General features: G+C 40.6%; 1 protein-coding gene across 1 annotated transcript in view; it reads left to right on the top strand.

The window, feature by feature from the left end:
* Nucleotides 1-8,570, top strand: part of cdh24b (cadherin 24, type 2b) — a 145,598-nt gene extending 137,028 nt beyond the window's left edge. The window contains exons 12-15 of the mRNA XM_020604523.1: nt 7-205; nt 1,113-1,122; nt 1,363-1,851; nt 3,040-8,570. Coding sequence (XP_020460179.1) covers nt 7-205; nt 1,113-1,122; nt 1,363-1,851; nt 3,040-4,104 — 1,763 coding nt within the window. The 3' untranslated portion in view covers nt 4,105-8,570. The remainder of the gene's footprint in view (nt 1-6; nt 206-1,112; nt 1,123-1,362; nt 1,852-3,039) is intronic.
* Nucleotides 8,571-22,611: the final 14,041 nt, after the last annotated feature.

Below are 22,611 nucleotides of genomic sequence, written 5' to 3'. Positions count from 1 at the left end.
CTGCAGCTGTCAGTGCACTGTCATTGTCTTTGCGCCGTCAGAAGCGTGATTCCCTGTCACCGTTAGAGGAAGACGACGTACGTGAGAACATCATAACATATGATGATGAGGGTGGGGGTGAGGCGGACACAGCTGCCTTTGACATCGCTGCTCTCCAGAGTGCTCCGCACAGCACACGCTCACGTGGCTATCGCACACTGGACAGTAAGTGTGTGTGTGAGGGGGTGCTCATGGTTGCCCCTTTGCTATATGCTAAAAGAAATGCAGAAAGGAAACAATTTTACCCCTTAAGAGCAAAGCTTTCATCTCTTTCCAGCACTTAATTGATCCACTTAAGTAAGTGATCGAACTGTGATTCCTAGGTCGTAAGCAGTCACTGATCAAAATGCTGAGGCAGACGGCTATCAAGCCTTGCAGTCCTGGGAGATCACTTTGTTGTGCTCATTTTGTTAAAGCTCATTTTACGTTCTGCTACATCAGAGAGTTTGCACCCACTTTGATGTTTCTGTGAAACATTGTTATTGCCTTTGGACTAATAATTACCTTCGATGAATTCATACAAGCCATATGGGGTAGCCATAAACAAGTACAAAGACTGATTTAAGTTTATCGAAAATTGCTTCTCATAGTTTATGGAAGTGGACACAACAGCATGAAAAAATGTCTAAATCTAATGCAATCCAATGCAATATCCCTGCAATAAATACTACCTTGGTGAAGTTTTTAATGTTTCATTTTTGTTGACAATGTATCACAGAGGATTGGACAGTTAAACTGTATGGTGACTTTGAAGCTGTAGTTTGTGATTTTGTTGTTCTGCATTGGTAAGATCAGAGACAGAGAGAGTGTCTGCATGCTGCAGGGACTAGTAGCAGTTGTATAATGTCTTGTGTGGCTCTGGAGGAAGCTTTGTTAAGTCTGCGCAAGTAACTCTGATGTTGTTGTGAAGGTTATCTTGGATTGGGTTTGGAGACTACAAACATTTAACTGAACAACTAGAATCACAATAGTTTGTAATTTCATCTGCCTCCAAATTTATGGAAGTGTAAACAACAACTCTGGTGTGCCTCTTTAATGGTACATTGAGTTTTTTCCCATGTGGTACACAATAACAGGAATATATTTAAAAAGGGGATTGACTGCTACAGTATACAGTACAGGAGCAACACAAGCCATGGTCTCAAACATACTGTCGAACTGACCAGAGATGGTGTGTAAAGACACATATCAATTGTCCACAATGTCACACCAGCGACTTTTGTTTCCTGTTTCTCTCTCTCTATTCTTTGCTACAGTAAAAAAATGCCAAAAAACAGCACAACTTCTGAACTTAAGTGTTGATTTTGCCATCTGTCCTACAGACGTTACACCCAACGTGGCCAAGACAAAGCTCGCACCTACAGCTGGGCTCAGAATCAGGGTGTAGATCACAGCTACTCAGGACCAGGAGGACCTCTCTATGGTCGTCTCTGCTACAGCAGTCACACATTACCTGTCCTCCGCCGTGCACCAGGGGGAACAGTTGAACCTGGCATTGCAGAGCTGGGATATCGCTTTCCAGGAGGCCAGCCGGACCACTCCCTGGTCATTCAGAACCAGGGTGCCATGGTTGGGCCGATGGAGTCCACGGCTGTGTACATAGCTCCCACAGACCTCAGCACAGGAAGCCGAATGGGCAGTTGCACGGGAAGCCGTGATGGGACTGCACCACCGAGTGGCATTAGCACATCGGATGGGGGAACTCCAAGGACCAGTGACAGTCAGGAGAGAGGAGGAGGGACAGGAACTGCAAGCAACTGCACGGAGGGGAGCAATGAGGATAAAGTGAACCACTGTCAAGATATGGATTGGGTAAGGATTACAGTGGCCCTGCTTTCACACCAAACACACAGTTTAGTCATTGCACATATACTGTAGCAAAGCCACTGTTTTATGTGGAAAGCTGGCTCTGCTGTCCTGAGCAGCTGTGTAATAGCAGCATTCACCATCATAATTTTCCACCAGGTTTTGCAGCATCCATGGGCATTGTTGCATTTAGTAGGCAGATGCTATAATGATGTCAGTTTCACTGTAGAGCAAAATAGAAGAGAAGCTATTTTTGTGCATCTCTTAATACAAAGGGTTATGTAATTCTGTGATTGAGTTTACCAGGTCTTTAGACAGCTGATGGGGGGTGCAAAGTTAGCACATTAATATTGCAGTATCTTACATCGCAATGTAGTCCATGTATCTGTGCTGTAGGATGCCAGTGCTTTACATTATGATCTTCATCCTTCAGTCAACAGCAAATAATGTATATGTACACATTTGGTGTAAAACTGGAACATAAATGAATTTTGTACTGCAGTACTCTTTAATATGTAGATAAGTTGACTGAATGTTTCAGGAAGGAGAAAAAGTGATGGATGCACTGAATAATAAATTAAAATTGAATAAGTGACTGGATTAATGATAGATGCTGCATTGGAGAAAGCATGAAGGCTGAATGAATGACTCGATTCAATTAAATAAGCAAATGAGAATGTAAGGAAGTATTTAAGCAAATATAAAGTAATGACTGCAGTACATTTGCATTTAGTACTATAATATTTGTAGTCTCTGTACAGTACCAACACGTGCACAGTGTCCTGTACACGTGATTCACACATATCAGCATATTTATATCCTACTGTTCATTATCTTTTCTCTGTTTTGTTTTATTTATTAGGCCATAGCTAGGCTCGCTGGTCCGTCCTTTATTTAATGTTCAAATATTTTATCTCTCGATCACTTCCCTCTCCATCTCCCTTTCACAGTGCAGTGTTAGCTCATTCTAATGTTCAATTAAAACCTATGGCTTCTTCCAACTCACTTTTCTTCCACTCTCTTTTGCTCAATGTTTCCCTCTTTGAACCATTCCTTTTATCATTGCCACCTCCTGATTTCCTTTCGTTTGGCCACTTTGTCATCACAAACTCCCATTGTTCTTGTTAAATTATCACTCCTACTATGACAAATTGTTCTCATTCCATTTTGTGTTGCTGATACCAAACCTAACAGTACCATACCCTACCCCAGCCCCGAACTGAAACCACTCGTCCTCGCCTACGTCTCCTTCAGGTGCAGTCGGAGACGTTACCCAGGGACCATAATCTCGTCATGACCCGGTCTGGCTCCGTGATTGGCCAGGGTCACGGGGCAGGAGGCTGGGTGTGTGACTCGGCCACCCTACCCCTGGCGGGACGCAGGGGCTCCCGTGTTGGCTTGTCCCCAAAACGCACAATCTCTGGCCAGGCTGAGTCTGATTCCAGTGGAGGAGGAAGAGGAGGAGGGGGAAGTGTCGGTGGAAATGGAAGCGGGGGTACCTCCACAGATGGACAACAGCAACCTACCAGTGGACGCAACTATGCCACTGTGCTGCAGGGGGAGGTATCTGGGCAGAGGGACTACCCTGGCAGCTTGGGGAGAGGAGGACTGGAGATGGGAAGCAACTTTGTGGTGGTGAGGCCAGAAAGGGAGGGTGGAGGGATATCACTGAGCGGGACTCCATCTGTCTACCCAGAAGCAGGCTTTATTGGGGACTGGCGTGATCGGGTGGGTCTGGGCAGTTATGTTTTGGGCAGAAGGGATATGACCCCACAGCTTTTGCCGTTCCCTGGGCAGCCTCGGGGAGCATATGGTGGAGTGATGGGCTTTGGGGCCAGCTGGGTTCCAGGAATGGAGGCAGCAAGAGGAGCACCAGGGCCTGGGTGTCCCTCCTTGGCACTGAGGGTGGGTGAGTTCCTACGTCTGCGCCTTACCCAGGTCACTTTTGACCCCTCACAGCCACCGTATGACTCTGTGCAGGTCTACGGCCTAGAAGGCACAGGGTCAAGGGCTGGATCCCTCAGTTCCCTGGAGAGCGAAGGAGAGAAGGATGCAGAGAAGGAAGACTGGGGGGCAGGCCTGGAAGAGTGGGGGCCCCAGTTCCACAAATTAGCCCAACTCTTCAAAGAAAGGGAGAAAGAGAAGGAAGAGAACGATAAAGTTGAAGAGGGTGCCAAAAAGGAGAAGGGAAAGAAGGAAGAGTTAGACAAGAAAGAAACAAGAGAGGGAGGAAAGCAAGCTGGAGAAGAGGGGGAATGACTGAGGAAGGATGAAAATGAAACAAATAGGGGCAAAGGGAGGAAGGGAGGGAATAGGAGGATGATGAAAAGGCAACCAGGGCTGGTATAATGTGAAGAGAAGTTAAAGGGGAGAAAGATGAAGAAGCACAGTAATAAAAAGAGACAGAGAAAAATGAGCCTAGGGAGGATGGAAAATGCGAAGGCAGGGGAGGGAGTGATTGATGTAATTTAAAGCAATAAGTGTTGAAACGCTGATATGGTTGAGCACAGATACTAAGACAATGCAGAGGCTGCTTCTGCTTTGGGCAGCAACAAATTGTTAAACACTTTGGACAAAGAAAAACAACTCAAACATCCAAGACTCAATTTAATTCAGCTCTCACATATGGAATGAGAAGCAGCAGGAAACAAGGAAGACGTTTCTCATAGTGTGTGTATGTGTGTCGGTCTGTTCTTTGTGTCTGCACGTGTGTTTGTGAGTGAGGGAATGTGGGTATGCAAGCACAAGTGAAAATATGCACCTGTATGTGGATGTATATGTGCATATTTAACAGTGATTGAGGAAGAGGAGCAGGGAGAAATCATGATGCCTACAGACAGTTTAAAGACAAGACTGAGACACATTCGTTTTCGGGACAGTGTGCAAAAGTAAATATTTAAAAAGCAAGTAGGAAAACACAGGGCATAAAATAAACATTTCAATATAAAGCGAATGGGACAAGTGAAGGATGTATATAGAAACTCTTACTTTTTATTCCATTTGCAGTGGCAGAAAAGTAAATAATTCAGCTCACTACTTCATTCCAAATGAAAATGATGAATCATTTAAATCCTGCAAAAGATTCTCCCTCCTGTCAACCCACAAGGAACAAACAAACAATGCAAAGATTTGATATGATTTAGGGATGTGATCCCCTACAACGATTCTCATACACAAAGACACAAAAGAACAGATGAACACCATCAGGCTTTGATTGTACTACAGTAAATTATAAAAGCAAAACCATCCACAAGAATTCCATCTACTACATGGAGTAATGATGACTTTATTATTAAAGGTTTTCTGCAAGAAGTTGACCCCCACAGCCACACACAACGACAGACTCACTTGACACGTCTCGAGGACAAAGTATGCATCATTTCGGAAAACAACAAAAAGCATAAAATGCTAATCAGTTTCTGACTTTGAGCACTTGTACTGCCCAAATGAGAATTTCCACAGATTTTTAATGAAACTAAAGGGGAACAGCACCAGGGAGACATCCCACGACAGGCTTTTTGTTCTTGTTAAAGGTCAGGATGCAAATGAGCTGGAGTTTTCAGCTGGAATGCACTTTTATACTGTGTGATCTTCGATAATAGATAATGAATAATGTCAAAGACTACAGTTGTTTTATAAGATGTCAATTAAACAAAAAGATATAACATTTGACTGTATGTAAAATCATTTCAAATGTAAATATGACTGAATATTATTGTTAAAAGAAAGTATATAAAATGAAAAATAAGTAAAAAAAAAAAAAATCAAAACTCAAACTGGAGCACTGTTGGGACTATCGCTATGTACTGTAGATTAGAAATGGATTAACTGAGCTGGACTTAACAGCCTCCTGGACTGAAAACAATGAAAACTATGTATTCAACATCTGTGTACCAAGTAAACAGGTTTGGGTTTGTTTCGTGGTAGCTTTCATCTGAGATGGACAAGCCAAGGACTCAATTATACATGTGGCCTTTGGCAGAAGTTTGTTGTGCAAAATATTAGTTCCAGGAAGCTGGGAGCTAGCCTGTCCCAGCGAGGAGCCCTTTTGATGAAAATCCAGTGGCGTGTGGAGGCGATCCTCCAATGGAAAGATACCAAAAATAATCTGTTTCCCCTAAGATATAGATTATTATTAAGTAATTGAAATGAGTGTGGGGATATTTCTGTCATTAGTGTTGCACTGCCTGAAAGACATGAAACAAAGTTCTATTGATAGTTAAGAGTGTGATTCGTTTTATTTAAGTATGAGAAAGGGACTGCCAATCAGAATTCATCTTTCATTCAGGCAATGCGACTCCAATGCCCTTAATATCACATTTTGCTTTGTCTTAACTAGATACATCTAAATTCTCCAATTTTGTGGAATAATAACTTTAATGTACAATGTGCTCAATTTTCCTGAAATGCTGAGTTGTTTGCATCCAGAGGGGAATTTGCCACATACCCTAACCTGAATATGGACGTCCTTGGTGTGCCATCGCAGAAATGTCAGCCTTTATCACAGGTTCACTGTAAAGCCACCCACATACTGTAAGTCGAGTTGCCAGCTTTGCTAGTGTCCACCAGTTTGGTTCACCATAATCTTATTGTCAAGGTTTGCTGCTGTTAATGCTTAGTTAACTAATCAGGAAATCAGGCTACACACTGACTGGAATGAAACCCATATACACCTCTGAGCCCTTTATACAGTAGTACCTGAGCCACAGATTTGTCTATACAGTGCCACTGTGCAGAGTGGATGGTATCAGGACCAGTATATAAACACTGCACAGTAACTGGTGGAGGGAGGGTTGCAGAACCTTGGCGGGATCTGAATCATAATTGAATTTGGCTGATGAGCAGTACCTCAATGCCCTACAGCTACCTGAACCTTCTGTCAGCTATGTAAGAGTAATCCACCGTGGCAAAGGGATATGAGTTTTGAGACACATCACAGTAATATAATGTGTGCCAACTATTCTTGTTTATTAAAATCTTGTCTGTTTTCATTTATTTCTGTCAGTAATAATTCCATTGCACTCAAGTAAATTGGTGAGATTTGGGACTGGGCAACGTCACTAAAAGAAGTCCAGTGAGGCAAGAAACACAAGATTATGGGTTTTAAACATTGTTTAAACATTGTTAACATTTGGCTTTTTTGTTTTTTTTAAACACATGATCATCTAAAGGGCGGAGCGAGCTGTTGCAGTGTTTATCTGATCTCTGCTCCCCTTAAACTTTCAACAGTCTGTGGGGGTCAGAGAACATTGCTCTGAAGGAGTGAGCCTTGTGAATGAGAACTCATGAAGATGGTCACTTGTAGTCAATAAATGTAATTCACCCACGAGACGGGGTTAGTTGATGGATAGCTGTTAGCTGGTAACTAAACTGCTGATGTTTTCTAATTCATTTTGGCAATTACAACTTCAGGTGTATTACCATCACCCTCCAGGGCAAACTAGGACAATTTCTGGTTTGCACATAGCCTGGAAAACCCAAGAGAGATTGTGATCAGATATGTCATCTAGGCAACAGAATTACATACATGTGGATATGATATGCTTGAAATGACAAGTATAAAATGAGGCCTTTGGGTGTGCTCCCCTTTTATTTACCTCCACAGAACCTAATTGAACCACACTGAGCTGCTGGCTCCAGCTTGACTGACCTCTCGTCTTTCTTGCCCTATCTCACTTTCTTTCGTGTTCCCTGGTCTCAGCAATTATAGGGATGTGTAAAATGGTATCATATCTGAGAGAAATGATGAACAAAAAGTACAAAAACAAGACCCAAGTTTCAGTCAACCAGAATGATCATTTACACCTGGAATTAACTGCCATGCAATTGAGAATGGACAGAATAAACTGAATGATATTTCACTAGTACACCTAAAATGACTGCCAAAGAACTTGGAACCATTTTGTTATCAAATTTAGTATGGTTGTAAAGAACACTAATGTGTTGCTTTGCCAGCATTTATGTGAAATGTGCCAACTTTTTGAGTCTCTCTCTCTCCTTATTTTCATAACACTATTGACAATTTTTAGGCAGACACTGCAAAAGCAAGGAGCATGGTATACCAATAAGTGTCCTTTCTTGCCATTCTAATTGTATGGTTTATTCCACAGCCTTGATTGACTCCAGGTGTTTTATCTCTGCTGATTGGTCTAATTCAAAGTTCTGCTCTGGCTGATTGGTCAGAATCAAAGTGATGATTCTCCTGATTTGTCTTATTTCAGAGTTCTGGAGAGCCATGCAGACTGGCCACTTGACAGAGCTGATTATCCCCCCTCCTGAGCCCAGCAAATTGGTTCAATCAAAAGCATGATTACTTGAATCAGTTGTTTTAAATAGAATAAAAGGCTGCAGTCTCTGCAGCACTCCACAACTCTTTTTCACTCTGTGCTGTAGATGGTGACAGGCAAAAGTGGTCCTGTTAAGGCATTTGTCAAGCGCTCTGTCAAAAAAGCGTATACACTGAGGAGGGTGAACCCCCTCTCAAAGGATGAGAATACCATCCTAATATCTAAATATGTTAAATGTAGCTTAGGGGTGCACAGTGAAGACTTCTGGTCTTGAGAGTCCTTTTGAGCCCAAACAGATAAACCCCACTGGTTCTGTGCCCTCCCCAGTGATTCCATTGTTCCTGCACGATGTTGATACAGTTTCACAGTTGTGTGCTAAACAAAGTGTATTTATTTCTGTTGTACTTTTTCTTTTTGTAAATTTGAATAAAAAAGCAACTCTTTCAAAGAAATGAGTCAGACCTGCTCTGTGCTCCTTTTCTGCAGTCTCCTGAATTTCTGGATAATCACACTTCTGCTGTGTGTTTGCCTTCTGTGTATGTGCAAGAGAAAAAGACAGGGGGAGAGCAATTCAGAGATGTGCTGTGCAGTGCATACAAATGTGTGCACACCTTGTGAGCATGTGTCTTGTTGTGAGTAGATGGGTGTGCCTTGTCAGACTGTCCCCTTGAAATTTCCAAACCGCAGACAGTGTGTATGTGTGTGTGTGTGTGTGTGTGTGTGTGTGTGTGTGTGTGTGTGCGTGTCTAACTGCAAGATGAAGGAACACCTTGTCTAGTCTGATCCAGGCTGATGGGGGATGTGAGGTCAGTAATAGAGGACAGGCAGAGTTCTGCAGAGCAATCATGCTTTCAGACGTAGAGGGAGAGTTCTGTTTGTTCGCAGAAAAAAACAGAAGAAGAAGAAAAGGACATTCTAAACTCCAGAGCAGCAGCAAATAGAGCAGACCTGACAGCTGAGACCATATAATAGGAGGCCCCTTTACCGACCCTTGCAGCTCTTCTGCACTCTGCAGCGTTCATTGTGGCTGAATGATGGATCGGGGGAGATGTACACCATTGCCGTGTGACCAAATAGCTGGATAAAAAGATTTATTGCAATAATCAAATATGAATGAGGGGATTATTTCCACATGATGGTTTAATGAATGATCATGTTAGCTGGTTCTCCACTAGATTGCAATGATAATACTGCCTCAAGTCAGCAGAGAGAGAGAAACAGAAGGAGTGGGAAGGGATAGAGAGAACCATATTAGCAGTTAATATGCAAGTCAGTTGCATTGCATAAAATTGTGTTTGTGACTGCATTAGAGCTGATTCTGCAAAATGCCATCTCAGGCAGTGTCTGTGCATTCCCATACTTATGAGATTCATGGGGCTGATTTGCCCCCTTAAGGAAGCATCATGCTGTCTCTAAAGAGTATGTAAAGTCATTTGGAGGCTAAACAGAGCTTTGACTTGTTCTATACCTCCACCACCCACCCCCCAAAGATGATAAAACACATCAACTTGTAGTCAACACAACACTCTTATCGATTTACAACTCCTATATGTATGTTTATCAGTCTGCCCTGGGCATCAACACCGCAATGCAGCATTCTAGGTGAGATGTGCTGTCATGGTGCAGTCAATAATTACAGCATGCATAATTGATCATAGTATAATGGTGGGGTTGGAGATAAAATGGGCTCCGTACACCTGGGAATCACTAACTATACAGTGTACTGGAGACACACACACACACACACTCAGACTGCATCACAGGGCACACGGGTTTGTGTGTGTGTGGCCTTGTTGTTCTATAGCTGTGGGGACCCAAATCTGGGACCACGTTAACCTTGTGGGGAAGTTCCCTTCCTCATGGGGATAGGAAGCTGGTCCCCAAAAAGTAAATCAGATTTTTAGGTAGATGAGTTGGTTTAAAGTCAAAGTAAGGTTAATTTTAGGGTTAGATTATGGTTAAGGTTAGGGTCACCAGGGATGTAAGTCAATGTAAAGACCTGCTACGTGACAAAAACCAAGCTGTATGTGTGTGTGAGTGAGTGAGTGATTTCAAGTACATGGAGATTCCTCATTCTGTTTGAACCTTACTGACACACAGAATCCCTCTGGCTATTCAGAACAGTGTGAGTGCTTGTGTGTCTTTCAGTGTGTATAGAGTGTGTCCGCACTTGTGCCTGTGCATCTTTGCATTTCAAGTACGTATCTTCTTTAAAGGCAGTTTCTAACTCAAGACTGGAGGAACTTTGTGCATGTGACATCCTACTGCCTTGTATTTAAACATGCAACAACCTCCTAAGTAGCCTTTAACTCCACCTGTCCCTGTGGTGTATACACCGGCTCATTCCTCTTCCTCACCTCAATTTGTCTTTCTCCTACTTTCTTTCTCGCACTCTCTCACTCATGCATTTCGCTCGGAACGCTCTGATCACTGGCTCATTTGAAGTGGAAAATTAAATCTTCATTAACAATCTTAATTAGAGTTCGATCTCCCCATAGCAAACCGACAGGGAATCCATAGTGTAACGGGGTGGTGGACCTGGAGCAGGAGTAGGTTTTGGTAAGGTGCTGTTGGGGGAGGGATTAGAGGGGGTAATTAGTGAAAGGAAACTTCAGGGTAAATTACACAAGAGGTATTTACACTTCAGAGGCAGAGGGAAAGAAATGAGGAGGTGGATGATTAAAGTGGCCTGCTGGTTGATGGCACACTGGACACTGGAATGGTAGTCCAGCATATGTGAGATTGGCAGGGGGTATTATTAATCAGAAAAAGTCTTATTGGATATTGGAATTGCTTCTCGTCTTGCTTTATGGTGACATACTGCACTGTTACTTGATGTGATATAATCCCTTATCATGCTTCTTAAAGCATAGAGCATTTGCCTAATACCAGGCAGTAATCAGACAAAGACACATGCTAAGCATGTGGCCCAGTGCTCTCTCTCTTATCCATATTTACATACTACAGAACGCTGTTTAGCTACTGCATGCCGGGACTGGGGCTGTAAATAAAACGATTACTGTATGCTCTAGCACAAATAAAATGTGCATTATGTTCATTAAAATGGAGGCACGGAAGTCACCTTTCTTAGCAGTGCTTTTTTTGAATTGCTTCAGTGATTGATGTCTTTTTTTTCACTGTTGCTCTATTGTAGTTCCCTATCCTATCAGAAACCATCGAAATCCCTCTGCAGTCCCCCTTTTGGAAGCAACGAGCTGAGGAGATTTTTGCCTGAGGGGAACCAGGCAAGTTGAACTAGCCTCGGAATTAATCCTGTGCCAGGAGGCAGACAAAGGCAGCACAGCACCCTGGCCTAGGCCAGGGTGTATTTGTCCCCAGTAGGGCAGTTTATTTGTTTAGCTGTCCAGTTGCTGCTTTATTTGCAGAGAACATACAGATACAAGTGGACATGGAATATTTCTAAATGGAGAGGGCAGGAGATAGTGTCTAGACCCTCGTTTTATTTATCTGCTCTGCACAGTTTCCTGGGAGCTGAGCTGGTCGACCGCTCCGAGCGGGGCGATTATATCTGGTAATGTTGTTGTGGCAGATGAAGACTCAGGAGAGATGTCTGTGAGAGTGTGTGTTGATGTGTGTGTGTGCGTAGGGAGGTGACAGACTCTATTTACACAGCAGGTCATTAGAGACGAAAAGAAAAAGAGAACATGATAGTTTGAGGAACACAATCACAAAGGCACAGAGAGTGAAGTTTATTCATTAGCTCTTTGTGTCAAATCGGTTAATTGTTCAATGGAGGAAACAGAATAATAAGTTGAGGGGGATGTTAATGCTTTTGGTGAATTGTTCATTAATTCTCATGAGCTGTGCCTCTTATTGTCCAGCAGAGATGATGGAGAAATCTTAACAGCTGAGGGCTGCAGAAAAGGCAACTGCCCACTCACTATATACCAACACACACTCAAACTGTGTAACGCCATTAAGAATTCCTTTGTCATCTGACGTTTTTTTTTTCTTGGCAGCACTAGACCTCTGCCGAATAAACATATCTGTTCATCTGAGTGCACACAGTAATGGTTTATCTTGAAATATACTGTCTTTAGTACAGCAATAATAGTCAAGAAAAAGACACCCACAGGCTGAGTTGATTAAATTATGTTTTAGTAATTTTAAAATAATGTCTTCAGCATTCAACCAAGAAGATTCACATATAGAAGCCTATATCAGCTATGCTGAATTTTAACCTTTGTGATAAAAAAAAAGGAATAGTCCAAATCAAAGCTATAAATTTTTCCCTTTTGTCAGTTATATCCACTTTCTGTCTTACTATGTTATCTGTATGTTTATGTTCATTTTCTGTTTATATTTCTTCCTTTTATCATGATTCATTTCTACTCAAAGGCTTTAATGATGTAGACTAGAAAACAGGCTGCCTGCGGTCGTGCTTTGAGACGGTGATGTAATATGCTGTCCATTGCTTCACCTGTATTACTATTAATTCTCTAGCACTGGAACCGTGCCTGTTACAGAGCCCTGCATTTATTTTTATTTTTGCTGACTGGTTAGTTTTTCTTTCCTTCTTGTGGGCTTTTGTAGCCACTGCATCTCTTTATATCACTACCTGTTGTGATAAGCCCTTCTTGCCTGGTTCTGGTGTCTTGATGGTTCCACACCTGTTATTTCACAATTATTGGGCCATGGTGCTCCTGGGAACACTCAAAGGTTTAGAAATGGCTTTATACCCTTTCCCTGATCTATGATTCACCACAGTTTTATCTCAGAGAGTGCCTTGGAACTGGACTTCCTGACATATAATACAATATGTATTGTGGGCCCTTATATACAGACATGTGTCCTAACTATGTCCAGTGAAGTTAGTTTGCACTAGGTGAACTTCAGTCATGTTCAAGGCACATCAAGGATCATTAAAGGAATTTTTCAAAAAACTGTTAAAGGTTTTTTTCAAGTTGGTGTTAAAACAATATAGATGTATCCCTGTGTACGTGAGAAGAAGTCTTGGTTGTTGTCACTTTTCCTGCTCTCCATACTGACCCTGAATGTTTCCACCAGGAACGCGACTACAAATGTAGCTTCAGCCGTCCCATTAAGCTAATTCGAGTCAATAACTTTTAAAGTTACAGTCTTTTATCTCCTCGGACAGTACTTTGCTGTGTAAAGAGATACATTCTAGTAGTCGTAGGTTTGTTGTTGTTGTTTACTATCAAGTTGCACTCAGAGTTAATGTGAAAATGAGTTTGTACCTTGCAGATTTGACAGCTGGAGTATTTTTGCAGTTTGTGATTTTGGGACACCAGTAAAACCTACTTCAACTAAGACCTATTCTTACACACATAGGAATACCCCAGTATTGTTCCTCAATATTATCAAGTAGGCTTGAGTGAAACTTAGCAATATGTGTGTGTGTGTGTGTGTGTGCGCACACGCAGTAGGCTCTTCCAGACCTGCTAAGTATCCCACTGTTTCTGAAATCCATGAAAGTTACAATGATGGACCAGTTTTGATAAATGTAGGGCACTTTTCTAGAGCACCCTCAGTTCTACTGAGACTGAAACCACAGCATGTCCACATACTGACCTGAACAGGCCCAGCAGCTGTAGACAGTACATTGGTTTGTGTCTGCTGCCACCTGCTGGAATAATAACCTGTATAAACCTCTCCCTGCTTATCCCAGTATACTTAGAGGGAACAACCTTCACAGATCATCTGTGCATTACAGAGCTAACTCATTTGTATGGATTATCATTCATATTCATGTCACTTGTCAATTAACAATCTCCGCTGTGTCTGCATGTCATTGGAATGTGTGTGTGTGTGTGTGTGTGTGTGTGTGTGTGTGTGTGTGTGTGTGGCTGGGCTGAGGAGAGATTAACACACCAGTGGTGCAGACTCCAGATCACCTTCCCTGACTGACTTGAACCACATTTTCATTTGGGTGAATAACTTGTTAAATGGTTTATTGCAGTCAACAAATAAAATGTGAAGGAAGGGATTATACTATATTTACAGTACACGGTGCTCATTTCAGTTCAGAAATCCTGAATTTGGGATAGATGTCACAAAATGGATAAGCTGCAACCCTGCTTTGTCAGTGCAGAAATCACTTAAAGGTCTTATCTTTTGTGTATCATGTCTGTTTGGCAGCTCTGATAAGATTACGTGAGTTTTACTGGCTTTCTGTAAAGTATCTGTTCATTTCATTCCTGTTCATTCAAAAGCCCAAAGGATATATGATTAAAACATAAATTACATGCATTTACTTTGTGACTGTGAGTATTCAGTATTTAGTGGTCTGAGGCAGCTGATGATAACATTTCTGTCCTGTGTGGAACAAAACTGCTATTTCTGGGAATCTGATTTTCCAGACACAGTCACTTATAAAGGTGGGATTTCAACCACAGCATCAACACTGCTGCTACTGCAGCTCAGACGTTGTGGCTATGTGCGCTCTGCTTTGAGAAATTGTACATTTTTGTGCTATATGTACCTTTTGTGCACACCACCTGTTGTTTTCCTCAGAAGGCTCTCAGTCAGTCATCATTCTCTTTCAGCCTGTCTCCTCTTCCTGCCTTCTAGTTTTTGCCCCCTGGCTTTTGTCATCACCTCAGATGATCAGAGCAAACTGAGAGACCAACATGTGAGGTTTTTTCAGGTATTTTTCAGCATGACACACACAGACTTCTCCAACTATGTTTCAGTTTATATTTTTGCTGCTGGAAGATACCATGAAAATTCAGTATGGGCTGAAATTTTTGCTGACGCCTACAACAGATAAAATAAATGACTGAAAATGACTTTGAACTAGTATTAAAATTGGACTATTTCATTTAGAAGGTATACATATCTGTAGAAAAGCCAATAAGGCTACAAATCTCTCCTCTGTATGCAAAATAGACTTTGGGCTGGCGTCTTTTATCTAATTCTATTAGCTGTATTCTATTTGCTTTTCTCCAACTCCAAGCCACAATAATTGCATTTTCTCCTTTTCCATATTAGCTCAGTTCCCCATTGAGCAGCAGCTGCCAGAGGTCAAGAGAAATTCCCATTAGACATCAGCACAAAAGACTCAGATTAAAACTAAAAGACAAAGCCACATTTGGTCTCAAGATAACAATTTCATATTTTACAGACTTACAGACTCAGTAGGTTTTATAACCCTGCTCTCACAAATCCTTGGCCTCTGATTGCTGCCATCAGTCCCCTGCTGATGCAGCGGTGGAAAATATAGACCACAGCTGCTTTTTTGATGGCTGCTGTGAAGGATGGGCAAACAGACCTGTCAATAAAATTAAGGGCAGGGAAGGAGGAAATCCTGAATGGGCACCAAGAGAGTTTAAATGGAGCGATGGAGCAGATGAGTAAAAGTGAAGCAGTTGGGCCATAATTAGGGCCACAATAAATCGTTTCAAATTGGATGCATAAAAGAGTTTCTTATATAAGGGAACACTTAGGGAACTTTGGGTGAATTCCAAATGGTCCCCAGAAAAGTGAGCAGTTGTGTGGTTTTAATTTCCCAGTTACCACGTTTATTTTTATTCTTTCAGTAATCATCTAACTATTCCCGCTCTGTGACTTATACTCACATTCAAACAAGAACTATAAGAACTATAATTTAACCTTCATATAGCATAAACTGGATGCAAGCACTGAAATCCAGTGCCAGATTCCCTGAGGAGGAGTCTTAATGTTTCTAGAGCCGTCTGCTCATTATTCTAGCACCATCAGATTATGACATTCTTCTGCATCAAAAAAAAGAGGAGTTCGTAAATAAAACTCACAACTCTTGCCTAGTTTTGTGCCTATAGGTCCCCACAAAAAAACAGTTTCTAAAGATTTCATAGGCTAACACCATCAGGTAGAAATCGCCTGTTGACCAAAACTTTGGTCTGCGATCATTTTTAAATAAATTTGCTCCACATTTTCATGGTGCCCAGAGGATGAGTCCTAATCTCTCTGGAGCCTTATGACTAGCACCACCATCAGGTCAAAGTATCTCCTTCACCAACAAAGCTAATTTCTGATTTTTATTGAGATTTGCTGAGAAATGTCATGGTCCCGAAAAATTAATCTTATGTTTTAAGTGTCTCTGCTCTTTCTTCTACAACATGTTTTTCATGTATAGAAAAAAGTTCAACTTAATAATCAGTTTCACGTTAATAGTTAGTACAGTAAAAAGAAGACTGATCTTGGCGACCTTTGATTGTTCACCTAGTAATGCCATGAGAACAAAATCTCCCTTAAGCTAACACTTTGGTCCACAATAAACTAATGGTTAATTTTCCCTGAAATTTGCTCTGAATTTTAACTGTCCCCAGGAGATGAGGTTTTAGTGCCATCTGACCTTTTCTCCAGCACCACCATCACATTATAATTTTCTCCTCTACAGATAAAAGAATCTAAATTTAACACGCAGCTGCAAAGGTATTCATCCTCTGTGGAACCTCTGGGTGACAAAAATGACCAAAGGCAAGACTATAACATTAGAAAGTTATATAGTATGATTTTCATTCCAACCAACACTAAATGGCATTCTAACATGTATGTTTTGGCCTGTACAGTTTTCATTTGCTCTTTTTCATTTAGTATTGAGTAGTACTGAGTGTTAACCTGGATTATTTCATATAGTATGTATGTTTGAGTTTTTTTGAACATGCTGAAAGAACATCACTGTCAGTGAGACCTTGAGAAAGGTGATGTTTGAATAGTTTTTAACAAGGGGGCTACTGAAAAGCTGGTAGAATTTGTCTTTTGTTGTCATTGTCAAGACATCAATGAATACTTTCTTCACATCTCCTCTCTTTTCCTTTATGTCGACTAAAGTCAAAGACTTGAAATAAAACAGAAAGGACACTTGTCACTCGTACAAAGCCTAAGAGAACAATTCCTCCTCTGCTTGTTTTGTAGCCTGCTGGTTATTGAAAAATAATTTGATTTGGAGTCTCAGATCCTACAGCAAGATATCAGAACGAACAACTGTTTTAAAATAGTGTCACAGTATGGGGAATTACTGTTTATAATAAAAAATAAGTGTCTGTGATGCATTTAAATCTTTGTCTTAATAAGTCATTGATCTGTATTTGGTTTAAACCACCCTGATTTTTTTTTTTTTTTTTTGATTGTGTGATCAGCTACATATGACATTTTCTCACTTTTTAAACTCATCAAAACATTTTTATGTTGAAAATGAGCTAAAATGACAAACAAACAAAAACACAGAGAAATGGGTGTACTCTTAGTGTTACAGCTCTGTTATACTCACTAGCCCTTTGTCTTTCAGCTTGGTCAGTCTGATTACCATCCTGAAGCTACCGACATCCGCTCTTTCTGAGAAACGTGTTAGCCTGAAGGGCAGAGCATGGCAGCAAAATACAATATCTTCTCTGATCATTTCACTACAACAAAACTTCTGCAGCTTATATTCCCACCTGGATTTTGATCATAGCCAGCAGTGTCCACTGGATCAAATCATATTCGTATGTATGAGATCAAAGAAATGATAATTTCATAACAGGTCATCTTTCCTCAATCAGCTCTCTCCATTGCCAGTAGTTATGGTCCATTGCATTTCTCCACTGTCTGAGGGTGAGGTGATGATCCTTTTTTTCCATAAGTGTAATGTATCATCAGTAGGGATGGGATGATATGACTTTTTCTTGATATGATTCAATGCATGATGTGTTCAATTTGATTCAATTATGATACAATGACAATGGTATGACTAGCTGTGAAATACTTGTACTTTACTTTTCTTTTTTCTCCTTTTCTAGCGCTGGTTTGATTATGTAAAGAAATCCAGATATACTGCCTTGTGTTAGGCTGTCTTATTTACAAAAAATATGAAGCCGCTGGTGTGTAGAGACCACACATACACAGTATATCACTAGACAAAGTGATACATATTGTGATGTTTTTGTATTGTGATATATTGAATTTCAATATATTGCCCCATCCCTAATCATCAGGTGTATCAAAAAGAACAAACTCTGCCACTGTTATTACTCTGATCTGCTTATTTTACTGTAGCAGCCTGGGAAAACCTGGCAAGGTATTCACTGAGTATTTCTCTGTCTGTTAAGATAAGGAAAAATAATATAAAACAGTTTTATGTTATGCCATTTTGCCAGCCTTGAACTCTTAATACTAACTCATATCCACAAACTACACATACCACAAGGTCAGCTATACAGCAAATATAACATTGTAAATACTGACAATAAATGAACTGCCTACATGTAGTGTGAAAGAAGCTGCAAGTGGTGGAGCCTAAAATTATAATGAATGTTGGACCAACTCCCCAATAGTAATGTTTCTCTGTATCTACTAGATGTCTGAGTAGGCAGTTATATGATAACATGTTAGCCATGACAACTTTATTATGTCATCATACATTAGGGATATGTGTCTATTAGCTTGCTTTAGATTAGTTCTGGACTCAAAACAGTGGAGTTTAAATTTGTTTTGATTTTAATACATGCATTCACTGTACCAGTGAAAAAATTAAGTGATGGGGCTTCTCTTTGAAGCCACTGTACTTTGTATAAGCAGTTTTTCAAAACTTAGTTTTAACCTCAATCACCTTTTAAATGCAGAATGGTGCACATCATAATTGTACAATGGTATAACTACTTATATTTGTGATTATGTAATTTAAATATATATTGAATTAAAAATCATTTTAAAGCAATTACTGAGTTTTAGCTGTGGCTCAGTAGATAGAGCGGTTGACCCTTAATTGGAAAGTTGGTGGTTCGATTCCAGCTCTTCCCAGTGCACATGTTGAAATGTCCTTGGGTAAGACACAGAACCCAAGTTGCTCTTGATGGCAGCACCTTGCAGGAACAGCGCTGCCACTGGTGTGCGAGTTAGTGTCACAAATGGCTGCCTTGGTTCAATAAAAGTGGTTACTGAAACAGTACTTATTCATTCAGGCTGTGTGTTCCAAACTCCAGTGGGGGACAGGTGTCTTTTATACAGGTAACAAGTTCAAACAGGTGCAATTAATACAGGCAATGAGTGGAGGATAGGAGGGCTTCTTAAAGACAAACTAACAGGTCTGTGAGAGCCAGAATTCTTGCTGGTTGGTAGGTGATCAAATACTTATTTCATGCAATAAAATGGAAATAAATTATTTAAAAATCTAACAATGTGATTTACTGAAATTTTTTGGTAGATTTTGTCTCTCACAGTTGAGCTGTACCTACGATGAAAATGACAAAACTGTCCATTCTCTGTATGTGGGAAAACTTGAAAAATCAGCAGTGTATCAACTACTTCTTTGCCCCACTGTACCTACTACTGGGTATGGATTCTCTGGGTTTTTATCACAACCAACAAAGAAATAAAAAAACAAAAGATACAGAACACATAGTCCATGTATAGAGAAAAGGACTGAAGGGGTAATATATGTACATTTGCCCAGTTACTCAAGTACTGGTATTTTGATTTTAAAGTCATACAGAGTGCTATAAAATATTCAAGCTGTTGCAAATGTGACAGTGTCTTGCGGTGTCAGCAGACTCAATGGAGCTGCTCTGTTTAGTGGAAAAGTAAATTGTTTTGGTTTGGCATTTACACACCAAATTAGGTTTACATTGTTCTGCTAGCTTATTTCTGAGCTCAGAATACATATCTAGATCTGTGGAGAATCAAGCTGTATTAACTATGCTTCATTCAATTTGAACTGAACAACACTGTGCTTCTGTCTGATTCAATAAAGATTTGGTTTGTTACCAGAAAAGAGCTGAACACACAAAACGACACTTGCATTCACTTTCCTCCACATTATATGGCACTGAGCATTAGTCATTTTTTAACTGATCTATCGCGTGCTGCGATAGACTCCAGCTGTGCTGCCCTAGAGATGGAACAGATGGGCAAAGAAATTAATGAGTGAATGAATAGGGACCTGCAGGTATGCTTGACTACACTGCTCACTGATTCCTGAGAAGAGAAGGAATACTGTTTCAGATATTTTAAAAGCATTCATCTTCATCTAATATCAAGATTTGTAGATTGTAAAAATGTTCAGATCCTTCTGTTTGCAATTAGAAAATATAGTATGTCTCAGAACAAGGGGGTTTCCAATGCATATAGGTAACAATGTAAAATCAAAAATATTGTTCATCAGCAGGGAGCTGCCGTGGTGTAAAGGGAAGAATCTATGCTTATATATGTCGCAGTTTTGGCAAAGGCTTAGGAGGTCCGCACCGCTCTCGGGCAATGGCAGACCCATAGCAGGAATAGGGAGAAAGAAAAGAGGTTAAAGTAGAAAAATACAGGAGGGAAAACGTGGGTGGGTAAAGAAAAGCAGAAGTAGGTACTGTAGGGACAGAGAGTTTCAATAGTCTGAAAAAAGTAGGGGCAAGGACCCGCTCCTGAACTTCAGCTAATTATTATTATGTCCATAAGGTGTATTTACATCTCAATATTTTCACCAAATACCAGAGTTTTTGTCTGATACCAGGCATGTTTTTGTTGCACTACATGATATTTTGCTGTTTTTCATAAAGAATGTAATTCAGTTCAACTTGGTTTGCAAGAAAGAAGGACTAGAGCAAAAGAAAATACATGCATACAGTCTCCTTGTTAAACATTTACCACAGTTTGTCACAATCCAACATTCAGGTGCATAAAATGTACATTTTAAGAACAGTACTTTCTTTATGCATGTCATACAGATATACAGTATATATTTTATAACTGAAACATGTTATTTTGCAACCTGTCAGCCTTGATAAACCTCTGCATGAAGCACTGTTATCCATAAGAAGTGAACTGACAGATGAAGACTGCATGAAGGCCATCAGAGACTTGTTGATGCTGCAGAACCTGTAATAACCCAAGGGGGATGAGCAGTACCTCAGCTACCGCACAGTCACGTCTGTCCTTATATGCATAAACATTTGCCCACTCTTCCACTTCAGCTGTTTCAAAACCAAGCTGTTGAGTCAAACTAAGTGTGCTTAAAGACGTACCATTTAACCCACAACCAGTGGAAGTTATGCAGATATGTCAATTTCACATCCCCTGTAAAAGCCTGACACTTAAAAACATTTATCAGTTTTTTAGAAAATTGGGTTTAATCACCCTTTTACTGCTTTACTGACTTTTTACCACACATTTTCAAGGACGTAAGTTTCCTCTAGTCTGCCAAGGACCAGGGAGTAATCATTTCTGCAGCAGCTTGCTGCCGAGTGACACGGAAGTCTCAAGGGTCTCAAATCAACTGAAATGATTTCAAAACATTGAAAAGATGAAAACCTGTATGAACCATGATAAAACTACACCAGTCAATCTATTGATAGCATATACTGTATATGTGTGAATGTAGACAACAGATTTCATGCCAGTTCAGCTATTAGCTAGCAAAATATGTTGATCATATACAAAGAAAACAAACAGGGGTGAATGGAAACACACCGATAACCTTCTCAGAGGAGTAGCATGGATGATTATAAAGAAGCCTTCATTTTTTTTTATGTCCAAGGCTTCTAAGCACAACAAAACCATGAATTGTTGTTTTACTCTGTTATTGTTCTGTATTTCAGCTCAATTGAAAAATGAGAGGAACTTCGTGCCTGATTCCACACAAAAACAATCCAGTCAGTGATGATGCTTGCTAACAAGACTAAGCCAAGTTATTTTGCTGGACTGGAAACAGCATTTCTGTGGTATTCACAGAACAAGTATGTCTGCAGTTTTCACTTGTGTTGTGTATGCTCTGCAGCAGTTTCACTCTGACTGTTGTGTGTCGCTCACTGAGCACAGCTGAGAAACAAAATTATTGATTGTTTTCAAGGGAAAGCAGCAAATGTTTGCTCAAAAATCAATAGTTTTGTCAGTAGGATCCAGTTTAGAAAAAGTGGTGCAGCAGGGGCCTTACAATTGCCACATGTTGTGACTATTAGTAATCCCACTGAATCACCTGTTACATTAGTGTGTCAAGCCTCCGTCAGGCTGTAGCAGGGGACGCTGACTCAGATTTTTGGCCATTTCTGAACACACCAGTGACAAACCATAAGCTTCTAATTGGTATGGTGAATCTCTTAGCAAACTGTTAATTATTTATGAAAATGTCCTCCCATAAAAAATTACTCATAAATTGCTTCTGCAACCACTTATCACGACATCTAGCAGCCTTGTGAGGCACCATCAGTGTTTTCAGCACAAATCCCAAAACGACATATTGACAACAAGTGACAAAGCCCTCTAGAGGTCATAGAAATGGTTTAACAGGAGCAAAGGATGTAGTCAGGTGATGTAATAGAACACAGTCTGCACATGGTGCTGGGGTGGATGGATGTGTCAACAAATCACTGGATGTCATCATGGGAGAGCCCTGTTCTTTTCCTGTGTCAGTTCAATAGTCGTTATTTCTTTTAAGCATAACATGATGGTTCTTGCCTGATCGATAAAAACTCTAGCAGCATTTGCTGTGTAGAGAACACAGCACGAGTTCACCATGTGTTTATTATTGTGATCATGATAACAAAGGTTTTCTAAT

Source organism: Monopterus albus, unplaced genomic scaffold (assembly GCF_001952655.1).
Source record: "Monopterus albus unplaced genomic scaffold, M_albus_1.0 scaffold66.1, whole genome shotgun sequence".
In the NCBI taxonomy this organism is placed as follows: Eukaryota; Metazoa; Chordata; class Actinopteri; order Synbranchiformes; family Synbranchidae; genus Monopterus; species Monopterus albus.
The sequence above is the reverse complement of the archived record's forward strand: the minus strand, read 5'-3'. Positions and strand labels throughout refer to the sequence as shown.